Source organism: Maylandia zebra, linkage group LG11 (genome assembly GCF_041146795.1).
Source record: "Maylandia zebra isolate NMK-2024a linkage group LG11, Mzebra_GT3a, whole genome shotgun sequence".
Taxonomy (NCBI): Eukaryota; Metazoa; Chordata; class Actinopteri; order Cichliformes; family Cichlidae; genus Maylandia; species Maylandia zebra.
This window is the reverse complement of record NC_135177.1, coordinates 21330948-21350737: the sequence shown is the minus strand read 5'-3', so window position 1 is coordinate 21350737 and position 19790 is coordinate 21330948. Positions and strand designations below refer to the sequence as shown.

Sequence of the window (19790 nt, the reverse complement as noted above, 5' to 3'; positions counted from 1 at the left end):
TTTTGTTTGTGTAATGACTGTATAGTCATGATCCACAAAAAATTCTGAGCACTCAATTTGACTGAAGTGGCACCATGAAAAAAATGCTGGTTCAAAATCTTTACTTCCCTGATTTTTAACCAAATGTTGTTGTTTTTTACTTCTTCTTTTTTTTTTTCATTGGTAATCTGAGATTTTTTGCAAAATAACTGGGGAGGTACCCAGTAACAACAAGAGCACTGAAATCAAAACAATACATTTCAGGAACTCAACTTCCTGATTTTTACAACTCAGTGCCAACTTTAACCACTGCTGTCTAGGTGTGATGATTCAGTCACTCTACTCTTATTTACCAGACAGCATGTCTCATACTCACAGTTTTCTTCCTTTCTTTGTGCTTTTGCTCGTCTTTTCCACAGAAGGTAAGTTAGACTTTTTATTTATACTGCTGATCAAAGTGATACAACAGACTCAAATAGCTACTTAGCAGCTATCTGTTTAGCTGTAGCATGTGATGTGTGATGATAGGATATACATTTAACTAGCCATATTAACTACTGTTTGTTGGAAAACATTTTTCAGGCGCTCTCTTTGGATATTATGTGGCTCATTGCCAGTTTACTTCCCCTGACGGCCACGATGCCATGTACGTGGAGCAGTTTTACTTTAATAAGGTGCTAGAATGCCAATACAACAGCAGTGTGGGGAAAGTAGTCGGTTACACAAAGAACGGAATAGAATTTGCAGATAAGCTCAACGGTGACCAGGGCTTTATGAAACATGAGGTATGGAAATCAAACCTTTGCAAAAGAAATGTCCCACTGATTTATGATGAGCTCCAGAATTCAGGTAATTTTCACAAAACATCACAGCAATTATCTCAAAACTGTCTCTCTTTCTTTCTGTCTACAAAGAAAGTCAAGTTTTGTTTTAATGACTTGTATGTTTCCTCTAGTCGAGCCCTACGTTTGGCTGAGGTCTGTGGATGCAGCAGACAGCAGACATCCAAGCATGCTCGTCTGCAGCGCGTACAACTTTTACCCAAAACAAATCAAACTAACGTGGCTCAGAGACGGAAAGCAGACAACAACTGATGTGACTTCCATTGAGGAGCTGCCAAATGGAAACTGGCTCTACCAGATCCATTCCTACTTGGAGTATACACCCACACCTGAGGAAAAAATCTCATGCATGGTGGAGCATGCAAGCCTCATGAAGCCCCTGATATATGACTGGGGTAAGAGAGTATTTAATGCCACCTGTATCTGAGCTTTAGATTAGACAATTACACAACATTTCATACTATTTTGGACATGTTTAGCTAAAGCCAGTTAACTTAATAATAAGTAGTTACATTTAATCCAAATCATTAAAGTACATTTTTCTGCCTGTATTTCTGTATTTTGTAACTGATTATCATTCAAATGCGACTTTGCTTTCTTTGTGGATATATCCACATTTCCCAGCATGCATTCCTTTGAAATTTTATGAGAGAACTCCAACACAGAATTCACAGAGTAAAAGGCCCATGCTGCCACACATTAAAAACCACCAAGAGAAAAGTGATCAGAAAAGTGAAAGATATGTAGATGTAATCTGCTGCTGCTGATAAATGTGTTTTCAGAACCATCGCCTGACTCAGGGAGAGATAAGATTGCTGTTGGTGCAGCAGGGCTGCTGCTGGGTTTGGTGTTTTCATTTGCTGGGCTCATTTACTACAAGAAGAAATCCAGTGGTGAGAGATTCTTTCTAATAAACATAAAAGAATGTTTTTGTCATGACAGCATCTACTGATAAGATTTATTGATAAAAATGTTGAACCTTTCTGCAGGGCGGGTCATGGTGTCAACAACCGAGGTAGATGTTTATATTTAACAGTTATTTTTCCATCACTTTGAAACAGATGTGGAAACATCTACCAGACTATAATAAATCTCTTTTTCTTTTTTCTGCAGGTTTTATACCCCGATGACACACTTTGAGTCGGAGCAGCCTTTTGGATTTCACTGAGATTTTGGTTCTGATTATGTAAAACGTTGTGGTCGACTTGCTTGTCCTTAAACTGCCGTCTGAGCTTTTCACAGACGCACAGAGACTCACATCATCCACATTTTCTCCTCACACTGTAAACTTGATCCAAACTCTGAATCACATCAGCTGAGCTTCCACCAGCAAACAGCTGTGTACTGTTTCCTGTCTGCTTCATTTTGGAAAGAAGAATTTAAAAAGTGAATGTAATATGATGTTTTGTTTTGGGGTTTTTTTTTTACCTTACTCTACCGCCCTCAAGTGGCCAAAAATCAGTTAATGCAGGTAAACCTTCAGCACATGTCGAAAATGGCAGCTGTAAAGCACTGCGGGGTGAAAACAGGAAATGGGCAGTAAGGGCATAATATTTGGACATTGCAGAGAAAATAGTAATTATTCAAATTCATGTTTATCTAGTCTGTGTAACAAACATGTGTCATCCTGTCTTTCTATCCCAGCTACCCTGGTGTGGATGGTAAATCAATTTCACTACAGATATCAACTACAATCAACTACTGATAATAAATATAACACTTGTGTTTGCTTAAACATTCCATCCATGTGTGGTTGAGGACATACATTCACAGGCCATTTCTTTAGGTACATCCATTTAACTGCTTGGTAACAGAAATATTTAATTAGCTAATCACATGGCAGCATCTTAATGTACTTAGGCATGTAAACATGGTCAAATCCAAAGGGAGGCAGGTGATTTAACCAACTTGAACATGACATGGTTGTTGGTGCCAGACTGGAGTGTTTCCAGAACTACTGATTCTTCCACAGAGAATTGTATGAAAAAGAGAAAATATCCCATCAGTGGTAGTTCTTTGGGTTTAAATGTCTTACTGATTTCAGCGGTTAGCAGAACAGTTTTGGGTTCATAGGAAGGCCACAGTAATTAAAATAACCACTCGTTACAACCGAGGTTTGCAAAAAAAAAGTAAAGAAAAAAGAAAAAGCACTGCAGCAGCAGAAGCCCACACTGAGTACCACACCTGTCAGCTAAGAACGAGAACAGTTGTTACAGACTCAAAAGTGGACAATAGAAGATTTGAAAACTGCAGCCTGGTCTGATGAGTTGATTTCTGCTGCAAAATTCAGATGGTAGAGTCAGAACGTGGTGTAAAAAACATGAAAGCCTGGATCCACCCTACCTTGTATCAACAGTTCAGCCTGCTGGTGGTGTAACAATGCTTGTGATGTTTTCTTAACATTATGACCATGGTGTACCATCTTCTGCTGGCTGCTTCCACCAGGATAATACAACATTGTCACAAAGCTGAGATCATCTCAAACTGGTTTCTTGAACACTAAATTTAGTTCGCTGTCCTCAAATGGCCTCCAAGTAAATAGATGTCAATCCAACAGAGCACCTGTAGGATGTAGTGGATCAGGAAATTCACATCATGATTGTTTAGCCAACACTAAATTTTATACAAAAACGATGATAAAGTGATTCAAAGCTTTCTGTGTGTTTCTCTTTGTGTTTTACATAAGTACTGTAATCTACCAATACAAAATTTGCTTTACTAGCAATGTGTATTGTTTTGTTTTATGAATTACACTTAGAAAAGATATAAATCCTGAGTTCTCCATTTGACTGAAGTGGCACCATTACTTCTGGATTTTTAACCAAATGTATTTTTTACTTCTTTTTCCCCATCGGTAATCTTTATGCAAAATAACTGAGGAGGGAATATGAGACCCACTGACATTATGAGCACTGAAATCAAAACAATACATTTCAGGAACTCAACTTCCTGATTTTTACAACTCAGTGCCAACTTTAACCACTGCTGTCTAGGTGTGATGATTCAGTCACTCTACTCTTATTTACCAGACAGCATGTCTCATACTCACAGTTTTCTTCCTTTCTTTGTGCTTTTGCTCGTCTTTTCCACAGAAGGTAAGTTAGACTTTTTATTTATACTGCTGATCAAAGTGATACAACAGACTCAAATAGCTACTTAGCAGCTATCTGTTTAGCTGTAGCATGTGATGTGTGATGATAGGATATACATTTAACTAGCCATATTAACTACTGTTTGTTGGAAAACATTTTTCAGGCGCTCTCTTTGGATATTATGTGGCTCATTGCCAGTTTACTTCCCCTGACGGCCACGATGCCATGTACGTGGAGCAGTTTTACTTTAATAAGGTGCTAGAATGCCAATACAACAGCAGTGTGGGGAAAGTAGTCGGTTACACAAAGAACGGAATAAAAGTTGCAGATAAGCTCAACGGTGACCAGGGCTTTATGAAACATGAGGTATGGAAATCAAACCTTTGCAAAAGAAATGTCCCACTGATTTATGATGAGCTCCAGAATTCAGGTAATTTTCACAAAACATCACAGCAATTATCTCAAAACTGTCTCTCTTTCTTTCTGTCTACAAACAAAGTCAAGTTTTGTTTTAATGACTTGTATGTTTCCTCTAGTCGAGCCCTACGTTTGGCTGAGGTCTGTGGATGCAGCAGACAGCAGACATCCAAGCATGCTCGTCTGCAGCGCGTACAACTTTTACCCAAAACAAATCAAACTAACGTGGCTCAGAGACGGAAAGCAGACAACAACTGATGTGACTTCCACTGAGGAGCTGCCAAATGGAAACTGGCTCTACCAGATCCATTCCTACTTGGAGTATACACCCACACCTGAGGAAAAAATCTCATGCATGGTGGAGCATGCAAGCCTCATGAAGCCCCTGATATATGACTGGGGTAAGAGAGTATTTAATGCCACCTGTATCTGAGCTTTAGATTTGAAAATTACACAGTATTTCATTAGTTACTTCATTTTACAGGTTTGCACATCTAAATCAACTCAGTGAGAGCTTAAACATAAAATATAGTTAGCTGATACTAAATACAACTGAACCAAATGCAAATTTTCTGCTTTTTGTTTGCGTAAAACAAGAAACTTGTCAGCTTAAGACAAGAGATGTTATAAAAGGTGTTTCATGCTATTTTGGACATGTTATCTTAAAGCAAATTTACTTAATAATAAGTAAATTCCACTTACATTTACTCCAAATGATTTAAATACATTTTTCTACCGGTATTTTCAGTCAAGTCAAATTGATAATCATTCAAATGTGACTTTGCGTTATTCTTGGATCTATACAATCAACATTTTTCAGCATGTATTCAATTTGACATTTTATGAGAAAACATCAACGAGGAATTCACAGAGTAGAAGGCTGATTTTGCCACACATTAAAAACGGCCGAGAGGATTTAGCGACATAGCAGTGATGTGGTTAACACTGTCACCTCACAGCAAGCAGGTTCCTGGTTTGAAACTCCTGGTTGGCCAGGCCTTTCTGTATGCAGTTTCTCCCTGTGCGTGTGTGGGCTTCCTCTAGTTACTCCAGCTTCCTCTTCAAGTCCAAAGACAAGCATGTTACTCTAGGTCAGCTGGTACTTCTAAACTGGCCATCCACATGAGGAAGATTAATAAAATACTGCATGAATGTACAACACATTGTAGTCTAATGCACTTTAGAGTTATTAATAAAGTAAAAGTATTGTCATCTGATTGACTCATGATTCATATATTTGATATATATCAGTCTAAAATATGTAGATGTAATCTGCTGCTGCTGATAAATGTGTTTTCAGAACCATCGCCTGACTCAGGGAGAGATAAGATTGCTGTTGGTGCAGCAGGGCTGCTGCTGGGTTTGGTGTTTTCAGTTGCTGGGCTCATTTACTACAAGAAGAAATCCAGTGGTGAGAGATTCTTTCTAATAAACATAAAACAATACTTGTGATAAGATTTAATGATAAAAACGTTGAACCTTTCTGCAGGGCGGGTCATGGTGTCAACAACCGAGGTAGATGTTTATATTTAACAGTTATTTTTCCATCACTTTGAAACAGATGTGGAAACATCTACCAGACTATAATAAATCTCTTTTTCTTTTTTCTGCAGGTTTTATACCCCGATGACACACTTTGAGTCGGAGCAGCCTTTTGGATTTCACTGAGATTTTGGTTCTGATTATGTAAAACGTTGTGGTCGACTTGCTTGTCCTTAAACTGCCGTCTGAGCTTTTCACAGAGGCACAGAGACTCACATCATCCACATTTTCTCCTCACACTGTAAACTTGATCCAAACTCTGAATCACATCAGCTGAGCTTCCACCAGCAAACAGCTGTGTACTGTTTCCTGTCTGCTTCACTTTGGAAAGAAGAATTTAAAAAGTGAATGTAATATGATGTTTTGTTTTTTTTACCTTACTCTACCGCCCTCAAGTGGCCAAGAATCAGTTAATGCAGGTAAACCTTCAGCACATGTCGAAAATGGCAGCTGTAACTGCCCATTGTAAGGGCATAATAATCACTAATCACATGGCAGCATCTTAATGCACTTAGGCATGTAAACATGGTTAAATCAAAAGGGAGACAGGTGATTTAACCAACTTGAGTACTTCAAAAACTATTGATGTACTGAGATTTTTCCAACTGTCTCTGGGGTTTTACAGAGGATGGTCTGAAAAAGAGAAAATATCCAATCAGCGCCAGTTCTTTGGGTTTAAATGTTTTGTAGATGTTAGAGGTTGAGAACAGAATGGCTTTGGGCTCATAGGAAGGCCTCAGTAACTAAAATAACCACTCGATACAACCGAGGTTTGCAAAACAAAAAGCACTGCAGCAGCAGAAGCCCACACCGAGTACCACACCTGTCAGTTAAGAACAGGAACAGTTCTTACAGGCTCAAAAGTGGACAATAGAAGATTTGAAAACTGCTGCCTGGTCTGATGAGTTGATTTCTGCTGCAAAATTCAGATGGTAGAGTCAGACCGTGGTGTAAAAAACATGAAAGCCTGGATCCACCCTACCTTGTATCAACAGTTCAGCCTGCTGGTGGTGTAACAATGCTTGTGATATTTTTCCAACAGTATAACCACGGTGTACCTTCTGCTGGCTGCTTCCACCAGGATAACACACCATGTCACAAAGCTGAGATCATCTCAAACTGTTTTCTTGAACACAAAATTTAGTTCACTGTCCTCAAATGGCCTCCAAGTGAATAGATGTCAATCCAAAAGAGAACCTTTGGTATGTGGTGGATCAGGAAATTCTCTGAGGCATCTGTGCCATCAAACATTAAAGCAGCTCTGAAGGCGATGTGATACTAGTAAGTTATACCTTATAAAAAGGCTGCTGAGTGAAAAATAATGTGCTTTTTGCAAATAAAACAAGCTGTCCCCAGTTAGAAAATATACAAATAATTCATACATAAATACAAATTTCCTTATTGTAAAAACTTGATACGTTATAGTAGGAAGACTAGCCAACAGGGGCAGTGATACAATGTAATATTCAGCCAGAAAACCAGTCATGTGGATGTTACTTTGATCCTTAATGTAGATTAAACATTGATGCAAAGCATTTACTGTCAGTCAATAACATTCGCTGTTGGCAGTGAATTCTGTCCAGGATGACACACCCTGCCACACCGAAAATATAGTTCGGGAATGATTTGTTTGATGTCTTTGTTCTGAAACAGCAAGTCCAAAAATAAAGAAAAAAATTCAATGAAGAGCTCCAATAAGAATTTCTTTTGCTTTAACTTATTACTATTCACTATAAAACACTGTAAGCTGGTTAAACTTAAAAACGTAACTCTGCTGTTGCTTGGAAATGTTTTCAAGGAAGTCAACTTTTTTAAAAAAGGAACAGACTTTAGGCTAATTGCAGTCAGGTTTGTCAGTAATCACTGGATCAGCTGTTCCATCAAAGTCAACAAAAAACCGACAAAGGCAGAGAAGAAGCAGCCAGAAACCATGACGTAACACTGCAGTGAAAGGAAAGTTCACTACAGATCTCCTTTGGAAATATTTAAGAAAAATGGAAATGCCTCCAGTGTGTCTGAAAGTACACAGGGCATTTTAGTGAGAACATGAGAAATCCACAGGGACCTGTGAACCCTGCAACTGTGGACACTCACTTCATTCATTATACACCACTTCTGCTTTCAGGGTTTTTACTACTTCTGTATACTTAAAAAATTCAAACGTACAGATTTCTGTGGCTTAACGTGGATAAAACCATCATCGTTTCATTATTATTAAATGAGAACCACAATTTAGGAGTATAGGAGACACAGATTTTTCTCTCTAAACTACAAGAGGGAAAGGATTTTATACCCATATGTGTGTGCGCGCATGTGTGTGTGTGTTTATAAGCAAGGTCTTCAGCTTATAGTGCAGTTTTGTTTCCTTTTTTTTTACGGTTCCTCTTTTTTGAGGAAACTAAACATGTGACCCATCTTAGAACAAAAACCTCAGAATGAGCTTCAACAGCAGGATAAGGAAGCCGGAAAGTATTGAAATGTGGAGCAGAACTGCGGTAAAGCCGAAAAGATGGTGTAAAAACTTTCATAACATCATGTGAATTTCGGAGGCAACTTTTCTGTATGACGGTGAATGCACGAAAGTTATGTAGCTACTGGCAAACGATCTCTCTGAGGTATCTCGCCTGTTCAACCGGTTAGACTGCTGCATTACCATCAGTGGTCATGTGTTAAGAAGGTGTAGCTGGGCTTTATTGTTAACTGACCCTGAAAGAGATCGTAGTTTGCATTTTGTTCAGTTTGGACCAGTGGGGGAATTTCCAATGATGGCCACCTGCAGCTCACACATGAGGCGCTCTGCTCTCGTTATCCTGCTGCTCAACAGCTTCTGCGTCTTCTCTCAAAGTAAGGATGAATTTCTAATTTACTCCTTTACTATAAACTCATACTATTCAATGTATGTTTGAATTTTCTCAATTTGTCTCCTTCTCAAGTCATCTGGTAACTTGAATTTTCTTGTTCACTAATACTACTGTGAGGTTAACAATAACACCCCAGCTTCACTGGCATGTATTTCATCACTGCTCTTCGTGATGCAGTCCTATTTTTCTGTGTAGTATTATATTAGATCATTAACTGCACTGCATGAGGTTAGGATTGTGCTTCCACCTGGGTTCATTCATGCGTTAACCTGCATTACAAGCCGGACACTCTGGAAACACATGATTTGATGTTATGAAATGTGTTACATGTTTCCTTTATTTTCCTTTAGTTTGTTATTTAATACTCCTGTCTTACTCTTTATATTTTATGTACAGTGAAAATAAAGGGCTATTCTGTTCTATTCTGTTCATACTAATACATTTATTGTTATTCTCTTGTTTGCATTTTTTTGTCTTTTTTCTCAGTTTCACATGAAATTACCTATGTCGTGGCCTGCTTTGTTGATGGGAGAACTGAGGCACAGTTTGAATTTGATGCTGAGGAGCTTATGTATACAGATTTCGAAAGACATGAAGTTGTATACACGGTGCCCCGGTATTTTATATTTAACCCAAGTGAAACATTTCAGAATTTGAATGTATATAACAATGCACAAAAAGCCAAGAGAGCATGTCCAGCACTTCTGTCATACTGGACAGTAGAGGAAAAAAATCCACCTGAAGATAAAGGTAAAGGATTTTTATTCTTGTGTTAACTTCATGTTGTAACATTGCTGATAAGATCTGATGATGTTAATTGTGTTTGATCCTACCACAGACCCACCCGCAAGCATTCTTTACCCTGCAGATGAAGTCGAGCTGGGAGTTGAAAACAGCCTGATCTGCTTTGTGAATTATTTCTATCCACCTGACATCAATGTTACTTGGACCAAAAATGGTCATCCAGTGTCTGAGGGGGTGTTGCTCAGTCGGTATTTTCCCAATAAAGATCAAACCTTCCACCAGTTCTCAACTCTGGTGTTCACTCCAAGCGAGGGCGACATTTACAGCTGCACCGTGGAGCACTCGGCACTGGAGACACCCCAAACAAGAATCTGGGGTAAATATTTGCCCTAATGAATAAAAATAAAATGAAAAGATTTGTTTACTGTAGTCAGTAATTATGTTCTTTTTTTTCTTCTTCTGCAGAAACAGAAATAATGAAAAGCCATGAAAGTCATGGACTGGATGTTTTCTGTGCAGTGGGCCTGACTCTGGGCCTGCTGGGAGTGGCAACGGGAACATTTTTAATTGTAAAAGGACTTGAAAACAAAAAACAATATCTATCTTAGAGATTCCACACATGAAAATCACACAAATAAACAACAAAAGTGGGGCACAAAGTCATGGTTCATTCAATAAACAATTCAACAATTAGGTCAGTCCAAAGGTTTAAAATTAACTGTAATGAAACAGTATCCACTAATCACATCCAGTCTTTATTGTGAGAAGTGTTTCAGATTCACACAGGAAATTCAAAAGGCCATTTGACTTTTTATTTCCTTATTTAAATTGCTGCTGTTTGCTTGGGGTGTTGCAGCACTTTTAGTTAACATGTAGTCATTTTCTGCAGTAGTAGCTCTGCAGTGTAGTGGTTTGCACATTCTTCTAACAAGCAGAAGATCTCTGGTTTGATCCTGGCATGAGACACAAATCCCTTGGGGGTTGTGTCAGGAAGGGCAGAAAAGTTTGCCAAGTAAGAGATATGGAGTTGCTGGCTGTGCTTCAGACACAAAAGCAGTGAGAAGTAGCTTGTTATTATGAATTTTAAATAAAATGTGCTAAAACAGAGTCTCTAGGAGGCAGCAGTAAAATGCAACAAGGTTTTCTCAAGTAGTGAAGACTGGATTAATATGTTTGCATTATATGCACAATAAATATAGTTTGCCATAGCTGGGCAATGAAGCTAATTTTTGTCTGTAACCAAACACCACCTTTATTGTTTATGTAACTTTGATTGTTATTTAATCTTCTTTTCTATACCAGCAAAATAAAGAAATCTTTGTTGAAAAAAATGACTGTTGTCTTTCAGCTCTTTATCTTTGGTTCCAAAACCCGTAAAGCTCGGCCATTAAAATCAGTATTATTACAAATAAATAAAAACATATTTCCTGATATGCTATAGATATAGATATAAGCTGCTAGCCTGCTAGTGTTCAGATAAATGCAAAACCAATAAGTTTAATAAAATCAAATATAAATCTTTTTAGTAACTTCAGACTGGAGAAATACTTGTTTTGGGTTGTGTTTAGTAATTCAAACAAATCAGGGTTAACTGTGGATATTACATAAAAATTACGGCTTGTCTGTGTTTAAAAAAAGCTTTACTGTCTGCACAAATCCGACAATAGAAGTAAATCATGTCCCACAGAGCACCACGCCTACTAAAAGCCTGCATAACAATACTGTTGCTCAATCTGGCGATTCACTTCCTTCTGCAACAAGATCAGACTTCTTCCTATTTTCATTCGTGATTCCTATTTTTTCACCATGCATATTCGCTGCACTTTACTGCTAACAAGTGTGTTCCTCTTATTTTCAAGAGCAGGTAGGTAACTTCAAGATAATAGCTGTTTATCGGTCTTACAGTAAAAATAAAAAAGACGTTTGATTCATTTGTGTTATTTAGTAAACACAAGCTAACGTTTAAGATTGTCGAACTGGCACTTGCGTTGTGTGTGAGAAGACAACACACATGAGCATTTCAGCATCAGCTAATTGTTGACTTTGTGTTACAGATGCTTACTTTGGTTACGGTGTGGTCCGTTGCCTGTTTACTTCCAAAGATGATGTTGTTTATCTGGCACAGCTCTACTTTAATAAGGTGCTTCAGGGTCAGTACAACAGCACTTTGGGGAAATATGTCGGCTACACAGAGAAAATGAAAGAAATTGCAGATGAACTCAACAAAAACCAACGTTTCTTAGAACAAGAAAAAAAGAACGAACAGAAGTGCAGAACCAACGTCCCGCTAGTGTTTGATGTGCTTTCAAGACCAGGTGAGCATAGAAAAACTCTGAAACTCTAATGATATTTTAGATTCCAGCAGCCATTGATAGTTACACTTCTTATTTCTGTGATATCAATAAAGCACTAGGTAACAGCTTGGTGCTCTACAGGGACTTTCCCTAAAATGTTTTTTAAGTACGTGAGAAAAAGATTGCTGGTGACTGAATCAGTGACTGAATCCTGTGACTGGTAAGTTTTTGAAAATTACTAACAGTGCTGCGGTGTTTTGCACTGTCGCCTCACAGAAAGAAGGTTCCTAGTTTTAACCCAACCTGTGGATTTGTGTGGAGTTATCATTACCTCCCTGTGTTCAACTTCCTTATACACTCCAAACTGATGAATTACTGATGAATGAAAATCTCTCCTGATTTGTGCGCCATCTCTTTTAAATGTTGAAAGTGAAAACACTTCCATAAAGGAAACAACCCTGCGTGCTTAGTTACTGCTCTTCAGCCCTCTTGATGCATTTTAGGAATTAAGATGTCCCTCTGTTAACCCTGGTCACGAGCAGGAAGACGGATGGACAAATTAGAGAAATGAGAAAACCCTAGACTGAAAGTAAACAGCTCAGAGGACACGAAAGAAAAAGCAGTTCCCGAAATAAAACAGTTAGTCGAAACAACAGAGCTAACAGAATTCATGACCAGGAAACAAGGAGACAGAATGGCGAGGAATATCAGCAAAAATTCGAAAAAACATACCAAAAAACAGACAACCACTGAACAGTCAGGGGTGAGGGAAGAGAGCCAGGACAAAAGACACAATGTGGAAGAGAGCCAGAGATAAACCTGAAGATCTGAAAGCAATGATGCAGCGTAGTTTATTAAATAAGGGAATGTTCCGAGTGAAAAGATCCAGCCCAAATTATAAGCTTAATCAAACAGAGGGTTTTACTGGGAATACTGTTAAATGTTTAATGCCACCTTTCCCACACGATCCAGATTAATGTGGTGGGTGGGGTCTTTTACATTTTGAGAGAATTGAGTCTACTAACAGGTTAAATGCAATTTTGAGACGGTCATTATCAGCATATACATGGATATTAAAATGACCTACTATAATTATTTTATTAGAGCTGAGGACTAAATTAGAAAGTCTAAGAATTCACCTAGGAACTGTGAGTAAGGGCCATATGAATGATAGTTAACAGCAAATAAAACTGAGTTTTCCGATTAGAGTTTACAATGCTAAGAGTTCTGCTTTCAAATGAAATCTAAGAAGTTGTAAATCTGGATCTATTCAAAGCTTTAGTGGAAGATTGCTGCCACTCCTCCTCTTTGGTCTGTGCTTTGAGGATTCTCACAGTTAGTATTGCTCAGGGGTTTGATTAATTTCAACTATCTGCTGGAACCAAGTCTTTGTAATAGGAGCAAATCAATATGTTTGTCAATTATCAAATAATTTACTCACAGGGGCTTAGAAGACAGAGACCTAATTTTTAATACTACATATTTAACTGTTTACTCTTTAGTGCACTTGAGGGTGCTTTGTTGTGCTTTCTTTGTGAATTTTTTTCATTTAAATCTGATTGGTTTGCTTTGCTTTTTGCCCGACTGGTAACACGCCATCTTCTATCGGAATAGAGGATTACAGGAAAACTGAAGCTCCAGAGAAGGATATAAGGCTCATTACAGAAACTGTGTTATTGCTGCAATGCCTAATCAGTGTTAATTGATGGTATTTAATTTTATACCAAATCGTTCTGACTGTCTGTTCTTTCCACAAGTTGAGCCCACAGTCAAGCTGAGGTTAGCTGAGTCACCAGAAAGTGAACATCCAGGCATGTTGATGTGCAGCGCGTACAACTTTTATCCCAAACAAATCAAACTGACATGGCTGAGGGACGGAAAGGAGGCAACATCTAATGTGACTTCCACTGATGAACTACCCAACGGAAACTGGCTCTACCAGATTCACTCCTACCTGGAGATTATACCCAAACCTGGAGAGAACATTAGTTGCATGGTGGAGCATGCCAGCCTCATGGAGCCCAAATTTTATGACTGGGGTAAGACAGTGAAAGGAAGCTTATTCTTGGACCTCATCCTGGTTTATGATGTTATTAAATAAGACTTATTAAATTCACAGTTTAGAAATGTAATATAGTGATACATGTGTTTTCAGATCCAACATCCGAGGCAGAGAAGAATAAGATTGCTATAGGTGTAGCAGGGCTGCTGCTGGGTTTGGTGTTTGTACTCGGTGGAGCTGTTTTCTACAAGCGGAACACTACAAGTGAGAAACATGACAAACGTGACCTCCTTAATGTCTCTATCTGTAACCTGAGCAATTATATAAGTACATTTAAGGAATAACTTTTACTTGCTCTGTAGGTAACAAGCTGTTCACTCTAACAGTCATTATTTCCACATCTAACTCTACCGCACTTTGTAGCAGCTGCAATTTTAACACATTAACACAAAATTATTGTTATTTAAAACCAATACATTTTAACTCTGTCTTCTTGTTATTATTGTATAGGCCGGATATTGGTGCCAACAAGTTAATCTACCTGTTTGGAGGTACTGTCCGAAGGTGGAATCATCTAAGAAACGATGGCAGCAAATGGAAAAAAGTCAATTTTGAGTTTGCCAACTGGGAAGACACTTATAATTTGTGCATTTAGACTGGAGAATTCAGAAATATTCAGCAAAAAAAGGAAAAAAAACATATGACTTAAGACTTTTGTTTATAAAACATCACAACTAAATTAACAATGTAACTAATGATTTAATTAATTTATTTAGATTTCTCAGAGTGTGGGCTGTAAATGTTCATGTTGACAGAGATGCTGCTGTTTTGAAGGTCTACTTGATTGTGAAATGTTTTATTAATATTACTGAAAATGTTAAAAATATATATCTGGGGCTTGGATAAAAGAGATATATTTTATTAATCTAGTCATTCAGTTATTCTAACAAGCTGATTTATTTATAGACTTAATGTGAAACTGCATCGTGCAATATGTTCTTCATTTTCTTGTTCCAGCTGTTTTAACTTAAAGATTTCATGCTTTTCTTTGTCAAGTGTGAACTGGATACCGTTGGGTTCGTAGGGCCCAGTTGTTCAAAAGCAATGTGGCAGGATAAGGATTATTTGATGTGAAATATCAAAATTAACCTGATCCCAGCAGGGGGCTGAATTTGGTCTGGACTACAAAGGAAAAATGAAACAAAAACTCAAAAGGAAAAGAAAAATAGAACTGGTATACTAAGTTTTTTTCACCACTATTTTTACATTTTGTATTAAGTGGTATATTTATAAAATAAAATATATTACCCTACATAATTGTATTGATGATGCCTTCTTCATAAGTTTTAAATATATAAAATATATGATAAACTGAGTTGTGTGGTGAAGTCATCACGTTAACGTTAACTAAAAAAGGTTATGAATTAAGAATTTTAAAAGTAATCACAGTAGGTAATAGTAAAATCATTAAAAACTTAAATCTATGCATATGATATTAATTTTTGTTGCCATCTGCTGGTCATTTTTTAGTTTAGTAAGTCGGGCCCGTCGCAGTAAAGACAAACAGTGCAGAACATGTGTTGCTGCACAAAAGCAATCAGAGATGTTCGTGTTTGTGAAGCATGGTGGCAGTAGCATCATGGTGTAGTCCGTCTCAACAGCAGAGGCTGAAGTTTTTACAGTAGACACAGCAGTGACCTCAAGGCGCTTTATATGAAAAGCTAAACCATACAATAACACATACAGAGAACAACCCAACAATCATATGACCCCTTATGAGCAAGCACTTTTGGGGATAGTGGGAAGAAAGAACTCCCTTTTGTCAGGAAGAAACCTCCAACAGAACCAGGCTCAGGAAGGGGCAGCCATCTGCTGCGACCAGGGTGAGGGGAGGAAGACAGGACAAAAGACATTAATTAATCAGTCAATCAATCAATTCAATGCATCATGGGAATCCCCCTAGCAGTCTACACCGGATCCAGGCCTAACTATATGCTCGGCAACAAGGAAAGTTTTAAACCTAATCTTAAAAGCATAGATAGTATCTGTCTCCCGAATACAAACTATTGGAAATATTGGAGATATTGGAAACTGATTCCAAATATCAGAGGCCTGAAAGCTAAAAGCTCTGCCTCACACTCTACTTTTAAATACTCTAGGAACCACAAGCAAGCCCGCAGTCCGAGAGTGAAATGTGGGTTCATTAAGATAAGATGGGGCCTGATTATTTAAGACCTTGTATGTGAGGAGCAGTATTTTGAATTAAATTCTGGATTTAACAGGGAGCCAATGAAGGGAAGCCAATACAGGAGAAATATGCTCTCTCTTTCTCGTACTGCAGCATTTTGGATTAACAGAAGGTTTTTCAGGGAGTTTTTAGGGTATCCTGATAATCCGGTTGTTCAGTCTGACGTCACTAGCCGTGTCTGGGTCTAAACTCCGCTGCAGGTCCATATATCAAACGATCACTATGGCATTACTGAGAGTTGAAAAACTGTCTAAAGTCTTTCATCTTTAATAAAATGATCAGTGTTCTGCTCTACCAGGTGTAACAATTGAGTTTAACATCCAGGCATCCATGAAAACGGAATTTATGACATTTAACGGAGTTAGAAGTTAGCAGGGAGTTAGCTCGCTAGCTTCTATCTAAATACAATATAGCATGTCCTGACTGCGGGGTTTTGGAAACAAATTAAAACGTACAGCTCTGTTATCACTTCCAGCATAAATGAAGACAGAAAACTAAACAGCAGTGACGTTTGTAGGGTTACTGAAGTTGGGCTAGCTGGTATATAATGATGTGCTACGTGACCGCTAGCAACACAGCTATGTTAGCATAATATAAACAAGCTAACTTTTTTCCCACTCGATAAAAGTTAACGTGAGTGTTCTCGGTGGTCAGGAACAAATGTAATCGCATGGCAGGATGCTGTAAAAGGACCAAACTTCAGCCAGGAGAACAACTGAGATAATCCATCCTCAATACGAGGTTAGTCATTCATGGGCTGGGCTGTAGTTACATCCTAAGGTTTTAAAAACTGAGCTTAAATAAATGATTAGCGGTAATAAAAGCCGAGGGAGGTCAACAGGGATCACTGACTGTTTTAGGAGCTTTTTGAGATCAAATAGAAGAAAATACAAAACATTAAACATGTTAACAACACAAAAGCCATATTAAACGCAGACTACTTTAGACCCGGAAGTAGGATTCGTCGCGTCATCACTGAACAACCGGATAACGATTACAGTAGTCCAGCCTAGAAGTAATAAATGCATGAACTAGTTTTTCAGCATCACTCTGAGACAGGATATTTCTAATTTTAGAGATGTTGTGCAAATGGAACAAAGCAGTCCTACATATTTTTTAATACGTGCACTGAAGGACATTTCCTGGTCTAAAATGACTCCAAGGTTCCTCACAGTGTAACTGGAGGCCAAGGTAATGCCATCAAGTGTAAGAATCTGGTTAGATACCATATTTCTAAGATTTTCAGGGCAGAGTATAATAACCTTGGTTTTATCTGAAATTAGAAACAGAAAATTAGAGGTCATCCAGATCTTTTTGTCTTTAAGATATTCCTGCAGTTTAACTAATTGGTGTGTGTTTCCTGGCTTCATGGATAGATAAAGCTGGGTGTCATCCACATAGCAGTGAAAATGTATGCTATGCCTTCTGATAGAGCTACCTAAAGGGAAGCATGTATAATGTAAAGACAATTGGTCCCAGCACGGAAACCTGTGGAACTCCATAATTACTCTCAGTGTGTGAAGAAGACTCTCCATTTACATGAATAAACTGGAGTGCATTAGATATGATACAACACTATCACAGCACTATCTGTAATACCTACAGCATGCTCTAATCGCTGTAATAGAATATTATGGTCTAGCAAAACGAGCACAGAGATGAGTCCACTGTCAGAGCGCCATAAGATCATTTGTCACCTTCACTAAAGTTGTTTCTGTACTGAACTGTAAATGCCAGGTGGATGCTTCTCACCTGGCATTGACAACTGAGATAAACAGTGAACTGACAGCCTTTCAGAGATAGCAAAAAAGCTCTGGGGTGAATCTGGTCCAGAGTCACTTTCATATCTGAATACACTCACTACAGATGGTAGGTGGCCAGAGTTTTTGAAGTGACTCTGGGATTAAAACATAAAGTACTGAAAACTATCTAACTGACCATTACTTGATTGCATTTGTTTTTTGTTTTTTTTTTAAACAGTAGTGGAAATACGTTGGTCAGCTGCAGCTGTTGTGGGGGGCATTCTAAATTTTGTGTTTTTGATCTCTTGCCTGACTAAAACATGTTTGTCCTACATTGGCCACTATAGTTAGGATAAGAAAGCAGAACTGACAGCTATCTGCTGACATCTAGTGGTTCCCGCTTGTTACACATTGTGTAAATTTACAGACCTCACAGTACCATATTATTTTAACAAAAGGCCCATTGCTCTCAGACTGCAGGAAAACAGCTTCATCAATTCAGTCATCTGATCTCAACCCAACAGAGCATGCTTTTTAGATTAGATTAGATAAAGCTATTAATCCCTCGGGTGGGTTCCTCCAGGAAATTCTGTATAATTGTAGTAGAATTTTAGTTTTTGAAGACAAGACTTAAGGCAGAGAGACCCCCAAGCAAGCAATACTGAGAACAGCTACAGTAAAGGCCTGGATGAGCATCTCAAATGAAAGAAAATCCATTTGGTGTCTATTGATTCTAGACTTCAGGCCTTTACTGACTGCAAAGGAATCATCCAAGTACTAAAAACTAATCTTATATTTAAACGGATGTTAGTTTTTCTAGTTATCGTTTATCTAGTTGAATTAAATCTCACTGTATGCTCTTCAATAACACAGTAAGAGAGCTGAGTCCTGTTGCAAAAATATTTACAACCTTACAACCAGAATATTACCAGACAGACAGAGCCAGTAAGGTATGGAACTCCAAAGTGTTCAAAATTAAATAAATAAATAGGTCAAGATGAAATAAATAACTATGTGAATAAATAAGACACAGATATGTAATGTGAGAATGATATTGTGAAATAATGGAACACATTTTGAAAAAAAATGCTCATTATTGTGAAATATATTGCATTCTGCTATATAAATTTACTTATTATTGTGAAATATTATTTCATGGTCATTATTTTTCACAATAACAGAGATTATTCCTGAGGCATTTTATTTATTTCCAGCCGTTTTTAGTCCAAAATGACCTTTTTTCAAAGTCAGTCTTTATTTCAAAATCCCGTTTTTCCCGATGGTCTATTTATTTCATAATGCGACTTTTCAGCAGAATGACTTTGTCTGTCAATCAATGTAAGTGGGCTGGACCTTTGCACCTATTGGCTTATCGTTTACCATCGACTAGTTTTCCTGGATACCGGCTCCGCGGACGGCTACTGCAGCTAGCAACAGCGTGCTAGGTCAAAAGTCACGGAGGATGGCGGACTGGTGTGAACTTCAGTCAGTTCTGCTCATTTAAGCAAATCAGATAGAGAGGGATCATTTACCTGTAGATACTGTTTTGAGTCGTTTAGATGTTTCTGAAATGCTTGGGATGATAATTGCTCTTCAAGATGTTCGCATCGATGACAGCATTGTCAAAGGTTTAAGATCAATTCAGCACCGTGTTCGTTTGGAATACGCCGAGGAAGAACAGTCTTCAAATGTTGGCCGTCCACGTCTAGAAATCCCGGTGCAGCACTCAGGACTTTAGTGCTGTCCGGGATAACCGTCGGGGTAATTGCCGATACATTTTCTGTGTCTCCGAGCACAATTAGGAGGAAAATGACGGAGGATGGTCTAAGGTAAGTTTATGCTGTAATTGAGCACCTGTGTGATTCTGTACACAGCATTGTTTAGGTGTTGACCTTAATTATGACGTTTGACAATGAATTATTATCGCTTACTTTTTTTTGTTACTGTCTAAACTAAGTGGGGCAGCTACGGCTAAAGCTATCGGCGCCGAGACACGTTTAGCAGTGTTAGCTGTTAGTGTGTTAACT

General features: G+C 38.1%; 4 protein-coding genes across 5 annotated transcripts; all 4 read left to right on the top strand.

Moving 5' to 3' along the window:
* The first annotated feature begins 263 nt into the window (after positions 1-263).
* LOC143412451 (rano class II histocompatibility antigen, A beta chain-like) lies at positions 264-3476 on the top strand. The gene is made up of 6 exons (XM_076889994.1): positions 264-401; positions 562-828; positions 935-1216; positions 1604-1714; positions 1811-1836; positions 1935-3476. Exons 1-6 carry the CDS (start codon positions 305-307, stop codon positions 1959-1961), a joined length of 810 nt encoding a protein of 269 aa, XP_076746109.1. The 5' UTR covers positions 264-304; the 3' UTR covers positions 1962-3476.
* Positions 3477-3630: 154 nt separating this feature from the next.
* LOC101473169 (rano class II histocompatibility antigen, A beta chain) lies at positions 3631-7560 on the top strand. The gene is made up of 6 exons (XM_014412081.3): positions 3631-3916; positions 4077-4343; positions 4450-4731; positions 5631-5741; positions 5820-5845; positions 5944-7560. The coding sequence occupies exons 1-6, from the start codon at positions 3820-3822 to the stop codon at positions 5968-5970; spliced, it is 810 nt and encodes a 269-aa protein (XP_014267567.3). The 5' UTR covers positions 3631-3819; the 3' UTR covers positions 5971-7560.
* A 626-nt stretch (positions 7561-8186) lies between these two features.
* On the top strand, positions 8187-10778 carry LOC101472870 (H-2 class II histocompatibility antigen, A-U alpha chain). The gene is made up of 4 exons (XM_004541344.6): positions 8187-8716; positions 9220-9483; positions 9572-9853; positions 9943-10778. Exons 1-4 carry the CDS (start codon positions 8635-8637, stop codon positions 10083-10085), a joined length of 771 nt encoding a protein of 256 aa, XP_004541401.1. The 5' UTR covers positions 8187-8634; the 3' UTR covers positions 10086-10778.
* A 461-nt stretch (positions 10779-11239) lies between these two features.
* On the top strand, positions 11240-15078 carry LOC101472588 (H-2 class II histocompatibility antigen, E-S beta chain). Of its 2 annotated transcripts, XM_076889995.1 has the most exons (6): positions 11240-11341; positions 11532-11627; positions 11721-11792; positions 13529-13810; positions 13927-14037; positions 14284-15078. In XM_076889995.1, the coding sequence occupies exons 1-6, from the start codon at positions 11284-11286 to the stop codon at positions 14307-14309; spliced, it is 645 nt and encodes a 214-aa protein (XP_076746110.1). In that variant the 5' UTR covers positions 11240-11283; the 3' UTR covers positions 14310-15078. The 2 variants fall into 2 exon arrangements, with proteins under 2 accessions (XP_076746110.1, XP_004541400.1); XM_004541343.2 differs by having other exon boundaries at positions 11532-11792.
* The last annotated feature ends 4712 nt before the right edge of the window (positions 15079-19790 follow it).

What these genes read in the sequence shown, in the direction of transcription:
- LOC143412451 (XM_076889994.1), top strand. Translation starts at nt 305, where the DNA reads ATGATTCAGTCACTCTACTCTTATTTACCAGACAGCATGTCTCATACT. An exon ending in GCCCCTGATATATGACTGGG is followed by an intron (nt 1,217 to 1,603) that starts GTAAGAGAGTAT and finishes ATGTGTTTTCAG; the next exon opens with AACCATCGCCTGACTCAGGG. An exon ending in CTACAAGAAGAAATCCAGTG is followed by an intron (nt 1,715 to 1,810) that starts GTGAGAGATTCT and finishes ACCTTTCTGCAG; the next exon opens with GGCGGGTCATGGTGTCAACA.
- LOC101473169 (XM_014412081.3), top strand. Translation starts at nt 3,820, where the DNA reads ATGATTCAGTCACTCTACTCTTATTTACCAGACAGCATGTCTCATACT. An exon ending in TGATGAGCTCCAGAATTCAG is followed by an intron (nt 4,344 to 4,449) that starts GTAATTTTCACA and finishes TGTTTCCTCTAG; the next exon opens with TCGAGCCCTACGTTTGGCTG. An exon ending in CTACAAGAAGAAATCCAGTG is followed by an intron (nt 5,742 to 5,819) that starts GTGAGAGATTCT and finishes ACCTTTCTGCAG; the next exon opens with GGCGGGTCATGGTGTCAACA.
- LOC101472870 (XM_004541344.6), top strand. Translation starts at nt 8,635, where the DNA reads ATGATGGCCACCTGCAGCTCACACATGAGGCGCTCTGCTCTCGTTATC. An exon ending in CTTCTGCGTCTTCTCTCAAA is followed by an intron (nt 8,717 to 9,219) that starts GTAAGGATGAAT and finishes CTTTTTTCTCAG; the next exon opens with TTTCACATGAAATTACCTAT. An exon ending in AAATCCACCTGAAGATAAAG is followed by an intron (nt 9,484 to 9,571) that starts GTAAAGGATTTT and finishes ATCCTACCACAG; the next exon opens with ACCCACCCGCAAGCATTCTT.
- LOC101472588 (XM_004541343.2), top strand. Translation starts at nt 11,284, where the DNA reads ATGCATATTCGCTGCACTTTACTGCTAACAAGTGTGTTCCTCTTATTT. An exon ending in TGATGTGCTTTCAAGACCAG is followed by an intron (nt 11,793 to 13,528) that starts GTGAGCATAGAA and finishes TCTTTCCACAAG; the next exon opens with TTGAGCCCACAGTCAAGCTG. An exon ending in GCCCAAATTTTATGACTGGG is followed by an intron (nt 13,811 to 13,926) that starts GTAAGACAGTGA and finishes ATGTGTTTTCAG; the next exon opens with ATCCAACATCCGAGGCAGAG.